The sequence below is a fragment of the Danio aesculapii genome, chromosome 21 (assembly GCF_903798145.1).
Source record: "Danio aesculapii chromosome 21, fDanAes4.1, whole genome shotgun sequence".
NCBI lineage: Eukaryota > Metazoa > Chordata > Actinopteri > Cypriniformes > Danionidae > Danio > Danio aesculapii.
Genome location: NC_079455.1, coordinates 22700117 through 22712655, shown reverse-complemented (window position 1 = coordinate 22712655; position 12539 = coordinate 22700117). Strand labels below are relative to the sequence as shown.

Genomic DNA, 12539 nt, shown 5'->3' with positions numbered 1-12539 from the left:
CACATTTTTATTCTTACAGTGAACTATTAATCTGTTCAATTTAATCCACTGAAAAAAAATCTTGGTGAGCGTTTGGAGTGGCGGTCCTTCTCTGTCTGTGTCAGTTTGATAGCTGAGCTTCATCTCCAATATTCTTAACCACACCCTTCTGACTGTTTATTTGCTATGAGGGAATGATGTGCAAAAAAAGCCCCGCCCCCTATCAATATTCTGTTTCAGCTGGAAGTACATCAACATACTGAAATAAGTCTCAGCAACTTCTCTTGCAGAGTTTAAAGCAGACGGAATTCTGTTTGGCTGTAATTATTTTTAAATAATACCTTTATGACATTATTAAAAGAATTATAATAAAAGAACCATAATATGCCAATGTATTCCCAAAATACAATTTGTACTCATCTACGTTACTAATTAGTTTAACAAAAAAAATTAATTAAAAAGCTACAAAAATGATCTGCTTCCAAACACTACAATATGGAAACTTTTACTTTTACATTTGGATTCTGTTAAACTGATCAAAATGAAGAGAATCTGAATAAAACAAGAACATCTGCATATGGGCAAAACAATCAAATCAAACAGGGAAATCATTTCCATATGCCACTGACAGATATTTCTTCTTGTTTTAAGCACAAACTCACTTATTTTGTTAAATTTGTCAGAAAAGATGATTTAATGTCCTAATTTTGCATCTTCCGTAAATGTTTCTTAATTTAAGGATGTTTACATATTTTAATGAAAAACTAAGAAGAGGAAGATACTCTTTTTTTTGAGAGCGTACAACATTTAATATCAGAATTTTATGTAATATGGAATTATGTAGGTATGTAATATTATGAAAGTATGGAATTTGTGATTTTTAAAACCGGCAAAAACCCTGATTTTACAGTCATGGTAAAACTTAACTGTATTTTTTTCAATAAATATTTATTTTTGTTGCAATAAGTCTCATCATTGGTGTGAATGGGCCTTAAAACATTTAAAATAGTTTAAAAAAAATGCACTAACCCCAAAGGATTCGCCAATGGATATGAGAATTCTGTCCAGGATGCCATGAAAGAAAAGATACAGCACAATTAATAAAGCACAAATGACAAAAATGATGCAGTTAAAATAACAGCTTAAAAGAACCTTGTGCACTGTTCAAAGTGTACTACCTTTTGATGAAAACAAAAGAGGAAGCCGGTGCATGAATACAGTCTTTGTTTTTATTTACTCCATGCAGTTCTAAGAGCTGAGATGCATATTTAGATTTCTTCAGACGCATTAAGGTAAGTGCGCAAAGGTCACTCTCACAGACACACACTTTAATTTGCTGCTATACTCCATATAAAATCCCAAAACTAAGCTTTTTTTGCACAGGCCTAGCTAAAGAGTTAATCGTGCCAACTAATGATCAACAGTAAAAACTACAAATTTGACCTCTACCCCACAGGAAAAACCACCAACAGTCAAAAATACATGATTATATGTTGTCATGGTTTTGCAATCAAAAAATGTGAATATAATGGAAGTTAATTGGGGAAAAACAGACATCAACAGTAAATTAGGAAGAAAAAAATGAAATCTTATGCTGTACAAAAACTACATCTGCATCAGAGGCAATGTTGCTACTAATCGACTAATCATGACTGTCATAAAAGGTAAAAAAAATCCAGTTCACAATTACTTTTTATATTGAAAATACACCATTTTGTGTTTTTTTTTGTTCATCTTTAATGAATCTGGCAATTAAAGCCATTTAGTAAATAAGCAATTTAGTAGTTTTGATCAGGACTGAGGTATATTAACAGATTTATGCAAACATATTTAAAAAAATATTTATCTGATGCAATTTTACAGCAGTTTAATTCAGTGGATGTTTTCATCCTGAACATAACAAAAAGGCTAGTAAATGTGCCCAGAGTGCGTCGCTGAGTTTTTAAAAAAAAATTCTTAACATTTTCCCAAAATACGTGTCAAAATAAGATTCGTCTCCAAAAATCATTCTGCTAGCGGAAACAGAGAAAAAGTTATGGGAAATTAAGACTCAAAATCACCCCAGAGTAGATCCCCAACAGCACATAAGGGTTAATCTCACAAATCTAAATAAAATACTACAGCAAAATACTCCACTAAAAGCCAAAAGATGTTATGATTATATTTGTAAAGTTAAAATCCCCCATCGGATTTGGCATATGTCCAAAATAGATATAAAATCTCTTTAATGTGATGACGGATGTGGACACTGACCTGCTCCGCGGGGTCATGACCAAAGGAGATACACGACTGCTTTTCAGAGGAGACACGTAAACATTATTGCTCCCAGGAACCCGAAGGGGAGAGTTTTTATACGGGCTGCAGGGGATGTGGGGAATGGGAGACAGAGGCGGTGGCTGAAACAAAAACAAACATCCTCAAATCAACCAACGTTTCAACATGCCTTCAGGCCACTAGGGGGCATTATAACACAAGTAGAGGTCTGACAGAGTCTTACCCGAGGAGAGGAATACTGGAGAATGTTAGTCTTCAGCTTCTGCATGAACACCAGGTTGTAGAAGACGATGATGGAGTCGTATTGACCCTCTCTTATCAGCACACGCTTAAATGTCTGACACATGCAGAGGAATTAAAGAGAAAAGCTTTGTTTGTTCAAATCACTTTAGTGTAGTGCTGGTAACTGATCAATTAGAATAAATCGTGTCCAAAAAAATGTGTGTATTGAAATAGTATGTGTGTGCTGTTTATTTACACATATATACATGTATATATTAACACACACAATGTATTTGTGATACATTTAATGATTTTATATACATCCAAAATAAATGTGTCAATTTAAATAATACGTGTGTGCTGTGTATATTTACTATATGTAAATGTAAATACACACACATTAATGTACGTATTATATTAACATATATATACACATACATATTTGATTTGGGATTTATTTAATGATTTTATGTACATTTAAAAGAAATGTTTAAAATTTGTGTATATGTATATATTTAAATGTAAATATGTGTCTATACGCATGTAAATAGAAATGTGTCAATATGTATATATAAATACATGCATATATTTAAATAAAATTTGTGATTTATTCAACAATTTTATATACACATCCAAAAAGTATGTATATTGAAATAATTTGTGTGTGCATGTGCAGTGTATAATTACTATATGTACAGATAAATACACACATCATTATATATATTATATTAATGTATACATATAGAATTTAATAATATATGATTTGTGATATATTCAACAATTTTGTATACACATCCCAAAAAATATGTATATTGAAATAATGTATAAGTGCATGGGCTGTGTATATTTACTATATGTATGTATAAATAGAAATACACACACATTAATGTACACACACACACACATACACACATACATACATACATACATACATACATACATACATATATATATATATATATATACATACATACATACATACATATACACACATACATGCTTGTGTGTATTTTTATATACTTAATAAATCTACAGTACACAAAAACATATGTAAACACAATGATTTAAACTGCGCTACTTCTGGATTCTCAATGTACTTGAACAATTAAAAAAAAAAAAAAGAGTCTCACCTCTTGATTGGTATTTGGCAGCTCTTTGTAAGCAGTCACAATAGTTTTGAAGCGCAAATCCACGTTTTTCACCTTGCATATGGCATACATGGCTGACATGATCAACTGTGATGGAAAACAGAGAGGTGATCAACAAACTGCAAAGCTTAAAGAACACAAATGCAATAGGTCATGATGTTTAGATTAAAAGAGCTGGCAGTACCTGGTCTAAGTGTCTGTCCCGCATTAATTCATACTCATTCTGGAGGGTGTGCTGAAGCAGAGTCCATATTATGGGCTCCATTTCTGGATGTGAGGTCAGCAGATTGGAGAACAGCATCTTCAGTCGCAGGTAGGCCATCCTGTACACTGACAAAGACAGGAAAAAAGAAACAAATGATATAAAATGAGGTTTCATATCAAAGTTTGAAACGGTTTTGTAAAATTTTATTTATTCTATAAAAATCTGACAACATATCCAAATTAAAAATATGATCATTTAGGGCACTATTTCCCCAATAAATGACAAATTCGTAAGATAAAACAATAGGGTTGTGTTGTCTAAAAATGAATAGAAACATGTCTGGAAACATGGCACCTTTCATTTATTTGAACATTTTTTACATCTAGAAGAAATATCATCAGCAGTTTATATTTCACATAAACAAAATCTGCTTTTCATTTGACTGGAGAATGAAACAGACGCGAGTGACTTAACACGATTTTTTCGCTCAGAGCTGACTTTTTTCAGCAATACGTGAGGCGCAGCAGGTGGTTAAAGCGCCTCTCAACGCAAACATCGCGTTCTGTGTGATCGCCCTCTTAGTGCTTAGAGAACCAAGAGCTAGAGTACGTTTTTTTTTGCTCAAGTGCTCAGGTAATCACAGAAGAGATTTGTTTTTAGTTGTCGTTTGACTGATATTAGTGAATCAGCAGTCCATGTGGCGGGCGTAGATTTAGGGTGGACGGTGGTGATGCGTCCCCACCAATATTCACTGACCATAAAAATGTCCCAAACAATAATTTAATCCACTTAAAAAAAAACCATTTAAAATCTCAACATTAACCTAGACATGCTGGTTAAATCCCATTCTCTCCTTGGGTCCTCCCACCCCCAAAACGCATATGGACATTATGACTGGCTGTGCCTTTCCCTCATGTGAGAGGCTGCGGCTGCCTTCAGATACAAGCAGAGCCAAATGCAGTGGATTGTTTTTTTCCCGTGCAAGAATAAGGTGTGTTTGGTGACACACGAGCGAGGATGGCGGCAACAGAAAAAAAAAAAGAAAAGAAAAAAGGTGGACATAAGGAGCTTTTTTTATCAACGACAGTGTGAGTCACATAATGCAAGTTCGCTACTGAATGAGTCCATCATAATGCCGTTAATGCTCGTGTTTTCTCCCGCTTTCATGCACAGTCTGTTGTTATAGCAGACTGATATAGGCTAGTCTGCGAATAATATACCCTGAAAACTAACTGCAGAATAAACTGCTAAAGTATATGATCCCGCCAGTTCTCCTAATCTCTCAGAGTAGCATGTCCAATTTCAGGTCAAACAATTTATCTGAAAAAATACAGCCTGTGTATAGGCACAATACTGATATATGAGACCTGTTATAATTGCACGATGGCTAAAATAAGTCTTTCTCTTTCTCGGTCTCTTTATCAGTTAATAAACATTTTTTTATCATTACACTATCAGGCCTGTAGCCAGTTTATTGAAAGGGTGTTTTTTTTCTTTAAAACTGAACCTTGTTGCAGTTATTTGCCTGATTTCCATTTAATTATGCATAATATTGCATTTTACTGATATAAGAATAAGATAAGAACTAATGTTTGCTGGGTTATCTTGTCAAATGGTTATCATAACCACACTATTTGATGTAATAAACAATATTTTCAACCATTCTGTCAAATTTCCTACCATACTATTTTACTATTTTAAGTGTTTTATTCACAATTATGCATTTAAATCAAGTTATTTTACAGCCATATAAATGAAATGTTTAAATAAAAAATATGAAAAGATAGTTATTTTTAAAATACAAATTTATATCTATTTTTATATCATTACATTTAAAAAAATCAGTTAAAACTTGTTTAAATTAAACACTGAAGTGAAAATGAAAACTGGCCAGAACATTCAACTTTCCTCTGTCGGAATTTGGCCATTTTAATAATATGAAAAATTTTTAAATAATAATAATAATCCAACTTACGGTCTTTCGAACCACCCAAACGCCCCTTGGCTACAGGCTTAAAACGTAATAAACTGTATGAAGAGAGGATTATTATTATATTTTAATAGTAGTTAAATAAATAATCGCATATATGTGTTGTTTGATTCACCCGTCCCCACCAATGTGAAGTGCAAACCTACGCTCTTGCCATGTGGGAATGCAAAGATCATTCCACCAGTGAGGAACATTAAATGAAAAAACTTTGGAAGATGACTAAGAGCCTCTTTGTAATGGTACCACAAGGGGGCGCCCTCATACTAACCAGAATCAAGTTTTCAGAATGAAACAAAATTCAAGTGAATGTAAACTTTGGTTTAACCTACATTTCTTGTAGAAGAGGCTCAGCGAGTTTGAACGGGGGGCTCTGGTGCCTGGTGTGGGGGGCTCGGCGTCCATTACTGGGGGTTGACGGCATGGCCGGACAGGAGAGAGATACCTGGACAAAGGTGAGAAAGATAAATGAATTCACATTTTGCCAATAAAAAGATCTAAATGAAAGAGTTACCAAATGTCAGTAGTTGACCAACAAAACATGAATGTAGGGTTGATACTGTACCTCAGGGTTCATACACATTTTTACTACTAGAATTCCAAGACTTTTCCAGAACTCCAAAGTAAATTTTCATGGCCTATTGATTCATGTAATGTCTACGTATACATGGTAAATAATAAGAAAAACAATGCACCTTCAAATTTATTACAGTATATCATAAAACACGCAACAATCTCTTTAGTTTAACTTTTTAATATTTATTTAAAATTGATTTTGATACACAGTACTAATAATTTGAGAGCATGTTTTCTGGCCATAGACAGAAAAAAAGTTAAGACAACTAAGCTATATTAAAGTTAGGGCCGCACAATATATCGTTTCAGCCTCGATACTGCAATGTGTGCATCCGCAATAGTCACATCGCAGAATATGCAACGTTAAATTGGGATTATATTTTAATACAGAGTTTAATCATAATGGAGTAATCGTTTATCATCAGCATGCATTTTAAAACATCCGGCCACAAGTCATTTTTTAATAATAAAGCTTTATTAATAAAGCTTACTTTAATAATAAAAACTTTAACAAAGATTTAATAATATACACTGAATACTATGTAGTGATGATTATTCAATGTCTGTACCAGAATAGTGAATACCTGAAAACAATAATTCACTTTTGTCTTTGCATGATTTTATTTATCTTTGCTTGTAATTTATTTGTTTTATATTATTCAAGATTCACTCCCCTACAAAATCCCACCAATCAATCCAAATAAACCTGTTAAATCATCTGGTGAGATTGTTCACGTCGCAATATACATCACAGAAATACAAAATATGGTAATGTCAGATTTTTCCAATATCGTGCAGACCAAATTCAAGTATACAGATATGTGTTAAACTAATTTCCATGACTTTTCCAAAACTTAGTGGGTTTTTCTGTTATTCCAAAACTTTTACAGGACTGGAAAATGCCATGACAAAATTCCATGACTTTTCCAGGTTTTCCATAACCGTATGAACCCTGATTCCTACACCTTTGTTTAACATCACTGAATTCATCTGCATTTACAACAATACAACAAAGGCAGTAATACTGTTAAATAAACATTCAAACAACTTAGAGTAACCATTAAAATACAAGCATTTCCATCCCTTCATGGAGAAGATGCTTTTTTCAGCATCAATACTTTTTTTGGTTTTCAGGGTCAAACACACAAACAATGTAGATCTGCTGCTCAATAAGCATTATTCACCACTGAAAAGAACTCTTGATTTTTTTCATTATTCTCAGAGGTATACTGAATAGCATTTATTTGAAATCAGAGTACATTCATTTGTAATCTTTTATAAAGGTCACTTTTAGTAAGTTTCATACATTCTTGTGTGATGAGATTGTATATTGTTTTGCTTTTTTGAGAGTATGTTGTTGAATTTTGCCCTGGAGCCAGCACATAAGCTTTTCGTTCATCATAGTACACGTGCTGCTGATGCTGTGACAATAAAAGTGATTTGATTTGAGACTCTTTGCTCGAAAGACAATAAAATCTATTTTGCTTATGAACATGATGCATCATAGTCATGAACAAAATATATTATCACACCTTTTAAAGGTACAATTCTCGCTATCAATAAATCATTAACCATGTCTTTTACCTTGAACTCCTAATTCGCTGCTTGTCAACAGTTTTTAAGGTAGCGTATGTATGTGTACTTTATAAATACTAATAAACAACCAATATTTTAATGATAAGCACTTTAATGTGCTACAACTAATAGATAATATATAATAATATGTAAATTAATATATAGTAGGGCTGCACAATATATAGTTCCAGCATTGATATCGCATTGTGTGCATCTGCAATAGTCACATCGCAAAGATATACCACGCTGAGTTAACTTTGCGGTGTAATTTCTACATTTACATTTACAAAACCATCATGCATGCACTGTTTATTTCACTTTTATCTTTGCTTTGTTGCATTTATCTATGCATGCAGTTTGTTTATTACATATCATGCATAAATTACTCCCCTACAGAATCATCCAAGTCAATCACAATTAATACATTGGGTAACTAGTTGTTTATTAGCATGCATGTTAATGAGATATTGGCTGCTTATTAGTAATTATAAAGCACATGTTCTGTATGATCTTATTCTACATGCCTAATCCTACCCAATAGGGTTGGGCTGATACCATATAGACATCACAATGCTGAGCCGGCATCGTGATCCTCCGCCCTGCCCCCATCGCAGCAGCAACCTGCATTTTAGAACGTAAATGATTCACATCCACGCTGGGGTTTCATCTAGCATTTCATCTAGCATTTGACAGCCGTCCGTCCACACTATACTGCTGAAAATGCACATCACGTGACTACACACACAGGCATGTGCTGCAACATATGCGCACATCTGAGCTCCAGGCAGTAGGCATGTGCTTTGAGCACAAAACCCCAGAGAGCAGTGCACGTCAGACAGTTTATCAAGGATGTACCGCTGGATTGCGTCTCTCTATAATTGTTAAACATGAAATTTAATTAATCATGTCTCTATCTAATGACTCTTCAGTCTTTTGAATCTATCAGGTAATGTGTCACAGTGTCAGTACACTGCTTCAATCTTTCGGTTTCACGCTTGTGCTTGTGAAAACCTCAGATACTGTTTGTATCTGATTGCTGTTGGTGGTGCACCTTTGTCGACACCGTTATAATAACACCAATCACTCTGCCAATTCTTACCAGAGTCCCACGGAAAAAGTGAATGACAGGTGGTAATTTGTGTGTAGCTTATCTTTATTTATTTATGATTTGGTTATGGGTAAAACAAAGACCATGCGGGTCAGGTAGTTCAAACGGTAGGCTACAAATATTCATAAATAATTAATTCACCTCCCCCTATGACAACGTTGCCATCGTCCATCGCGATGTTTCACATTAGACATCGTACAACGCCAGATTGGTTGACATCGCCCAATCTTACTACTCAATACCTAAACTACCTTATTAACCATTAATAAGGACAAATTAGGAGTTTATTAAAGCAAAAGTCAAATGGTTTGCTAAGAGCGAGAACTGAACCTTAAAATGAAGTGTGACCAGAAATTCTTTCTAAGTATAGTATAGCGAAAGTTTATCGCAATATATAATCACACAAAAACGAAATATCGCAATGTCAGATTTTTCCAATATTGTGCACCCCCACTGTCTAAATGTATAATATTGTCTCATAAGCAAAGTCATAAGGCATAAAAAGGAATCTGTGGATATTTTTTGCTATTTCTGCACAGAATTTTGTAAAAATCTGTGGATTTATGGAGAATGATTTTGGGAGTATCAGAACTAAAAACTTAATATATGAAATAAAAAATAAAAAATTGTAACTTTTATTTAATGTTTACAGTGCAAATCCAATTAGGTCCACTTATTTGGTAAACAAAGCAAGTTTCACATATAATATCTACTAAAAGACAGATAACATTTCTTTACAAACTAGATTGTAAATAAATCATATAAACATTTTTATAATAGACAATAATATTACTGAAATGAATTAAAAAACTTAATAAATATAAATTTACACAAGTAAATAAATTGACTCAATGATGGGCTAAAGGCCTGCGTATGTCTGCGCACGCAGATTCCGTGTGGTTCTAGCCATAAGCAAAGACAAGTTTATTTTTACATTTAAAGAAATCCTAAAACCAAAAATAAATTACACAAAATTTTCCTTGTTTTTTTTTCCAGTGCAACCACAATTAAAGTGCTCTCCTATGTGCAAGTCTTGCTACAGGAAAGATACACAAATAAAAGATAAAGCTAAAACTGGAGTCTAAATATTATGCAAATTCTAATGGTGGACAAACTGAAAATGTCAAACGTTTCCCACCATCACACACATTATTAGCAAATGAAGCTGACACCTTGTGGTCGGCCTCATTTTAGATAAATGACTTAGTCTTAACCACAGCCACACGCTATTTGCAGAGAGCGGCCAGACCTGCGAGCTCCAGTTAACAATGTCAAAAGTTTCCAGAAAAGATTTTGGTTCCCTGTTCTGCTTGTTGCATTGCTCTGTGCAAACACGCCATTTCATTCTCACGGAAAGGTTCCCCGAATCAGCATTAATCCTGTAGTTCTGCAATACACTCAACTATGACTAATCTGACTTTAAATTACACTGGAGCTAATTCATCAACCAGCTTTAGTGGAAAAGTTCAGTTACAGGCCCTTATGATATTAAAAAAGTCTTTTTAATACATGACATACATTCCTATATTTCCAAGTCAATGTATTCTCTGCTAAATCAAACCAATGGTAAAAACATAATCCTTTCCTAATAATCCAATGACAGTCAATTTAAATGCAGAAATCATTTAGTAACTAAAGGGAATTTTAATCCCTTATAGATTTGTCCAAATGAATGTAACAATAAACAGTAACACTTTAGTTCAAGTATCAATTCTCAATATTAACTAGAGGCTTATTAGCTGCCTAATATCAAAGACCATAGAATACACAAGGCGTGTCACTCATATAGTTTTAAATGGGGAAAAGGGTAACTAATAATATGGCGAATGAAACCCCGCCTACTAGTACAGGAGCCAATCATCGATCGATTTAGACTGACGCTTCTCCGGCGGAGAAGCTCGGACCAGACGTGTGCTTTTACGACATATTGGTGGTCAACAAACATACTTGAATCTCTTCGCATACTTGCTTCACAGACATATGACATATATCCACATAAAGCTTGAAGTCTGTTCTTTATAATGAACCAAGTGCACTTGAAAATAAAAGTTTTTTGGTTTAATAATCTGTATGAAATGAACATGAGGTACAGTCCATCCTGCTAAATGCACATCACATGACAGCAACTACTCGAACGCCAAACAAACTTGTAAACAAGTCGCTGTTATTTCTGGAGGAGATTCGCCATCAAGACCAAGTTGTGGATTACTTTAGAAGAGCAGCGCAATCAGACGATCATTTTTCACAGGATGATGATGTGTAACACAGCCATAAATGAGGTTTGAGTCATGATCTCTTTTCTTTCGAGTAGCTCGGGCACCCTGGAAATTTTTGTTTGATTCGAACGTTTAGAAACTAAACTGATGAGACGGTTGTTGTTTAATTTTATTGGTGGTTCCAAACATGTAATGTAATCATAAGCTTGGCAATTAGTATTGGAGAATTTGATGTTTCCATATTCACACAGAATGCCCAAGCATACTGCTCGAGAGGAGTTTCAAAGATGGCCGCAGAGTGAATGACTTGCCTTAAAAGGGACTTTGCTATTATTAAGTTATTGGCTGTTTATTAGCACATATAAAGTACATTTACTGTATGATCTTATTCACATGCCTAATCCTACCTAGTAGGGCTCCACAATCTATCATTTTAGCATCGATATCGCAATGTGCATATCCACAATAATCAAATTGCAGGATCAGCAATGTCAGTTCAGTTTAAGTTCAGTTCAAGTTTAGCCATTCATTACGAAATTTAAGGGGGTAATATGGTTGACCATAACCACACTATGGAGTCATTATGAAGTTTAATCATAATAGTGCGCACACTTTTCATTTGCTTGTTTGCTTTAATTTTAAGATTTTGAGATTTCGAGTGTGTTTAACATTTTCATTGACATTTGTATTTTTATCAGGGCAACACGGTGGTGCAGTGGGTAGCACAATCGCCTCACAGCAAGAAGGTCGCTGGTTGGAGCCCCGGCTGGGTCAATTGGCGTTTCTGTGTGGAGTTTGCATGTGTTCCCAGTGTTTGGGTTTCCTCCGGGTGCTCCGGTTTTCCCATAAGTCCAAAGACGTGTGGTAGTGTGAATTGGGTAAGCTTAATTGGCCGCAGTGCATGTGTGTGAATAAGTGTGTATAGATGTTTCCCAGTGACGGGTTGCAGCTGGAATGGCATCCGCTGCCAAAAAAGCATATGCTGGATAAGTTGGCGGTTCATTCTGCTGTGGAAACTCCTGATATGGAAAACGAATGAATGATTACAGTTTAGACTCTCCAGAAAATCTATTAGATTTATGCAGATTATCTAACCTGCGAAATCCTACCAATCAATATAAAATGATGAATTTTTTCCAAATTATTGGAAATAATTCAAGTATACTATATTACATTATATATATATTATAATATTCAAGCCCTTGTGTGAAATTATATTCATATTGCAAAATATAATCACAAAAAACAA

General features: G+C 34.3%; 1 protein-coding gene across 1 annotated transcript in view; it reads right to left on the bottom strand.

Moving 5' to 3' along the window:
* The window catches only part of rb1 (retinoblastoma 1), a 51400-nt gene that overhangs the window by 2326 nt on the left and 36535 nt on the right, over positions 1-12539 (bottom strand). Inside the window, exons 19-24 of the mRNA XM_056445708.1 lie at positions 6148-6260; positions 3808-3953; positions 3606-3710; positions 2477-2590; positions 2233-2375; positions 1009-1039 (exon numbers count right to left, since the gene is read on the bottom strand). Of these exons, the coding sequence (XP_056301683.1) occupies positions 1009-1039; positions 2233-2375; positions 2477-2590; positions 3606-3710; positions 3808-3953; positions 6148-6260 (652 nt within the window). The remainder of the gene's footprint in view (positions 1-1008; positions 1040-2232; positions 2376-2476; positions 2591-3605; positions 3711-3807; positions 3954-6147; positions 6261-12539) is intronic.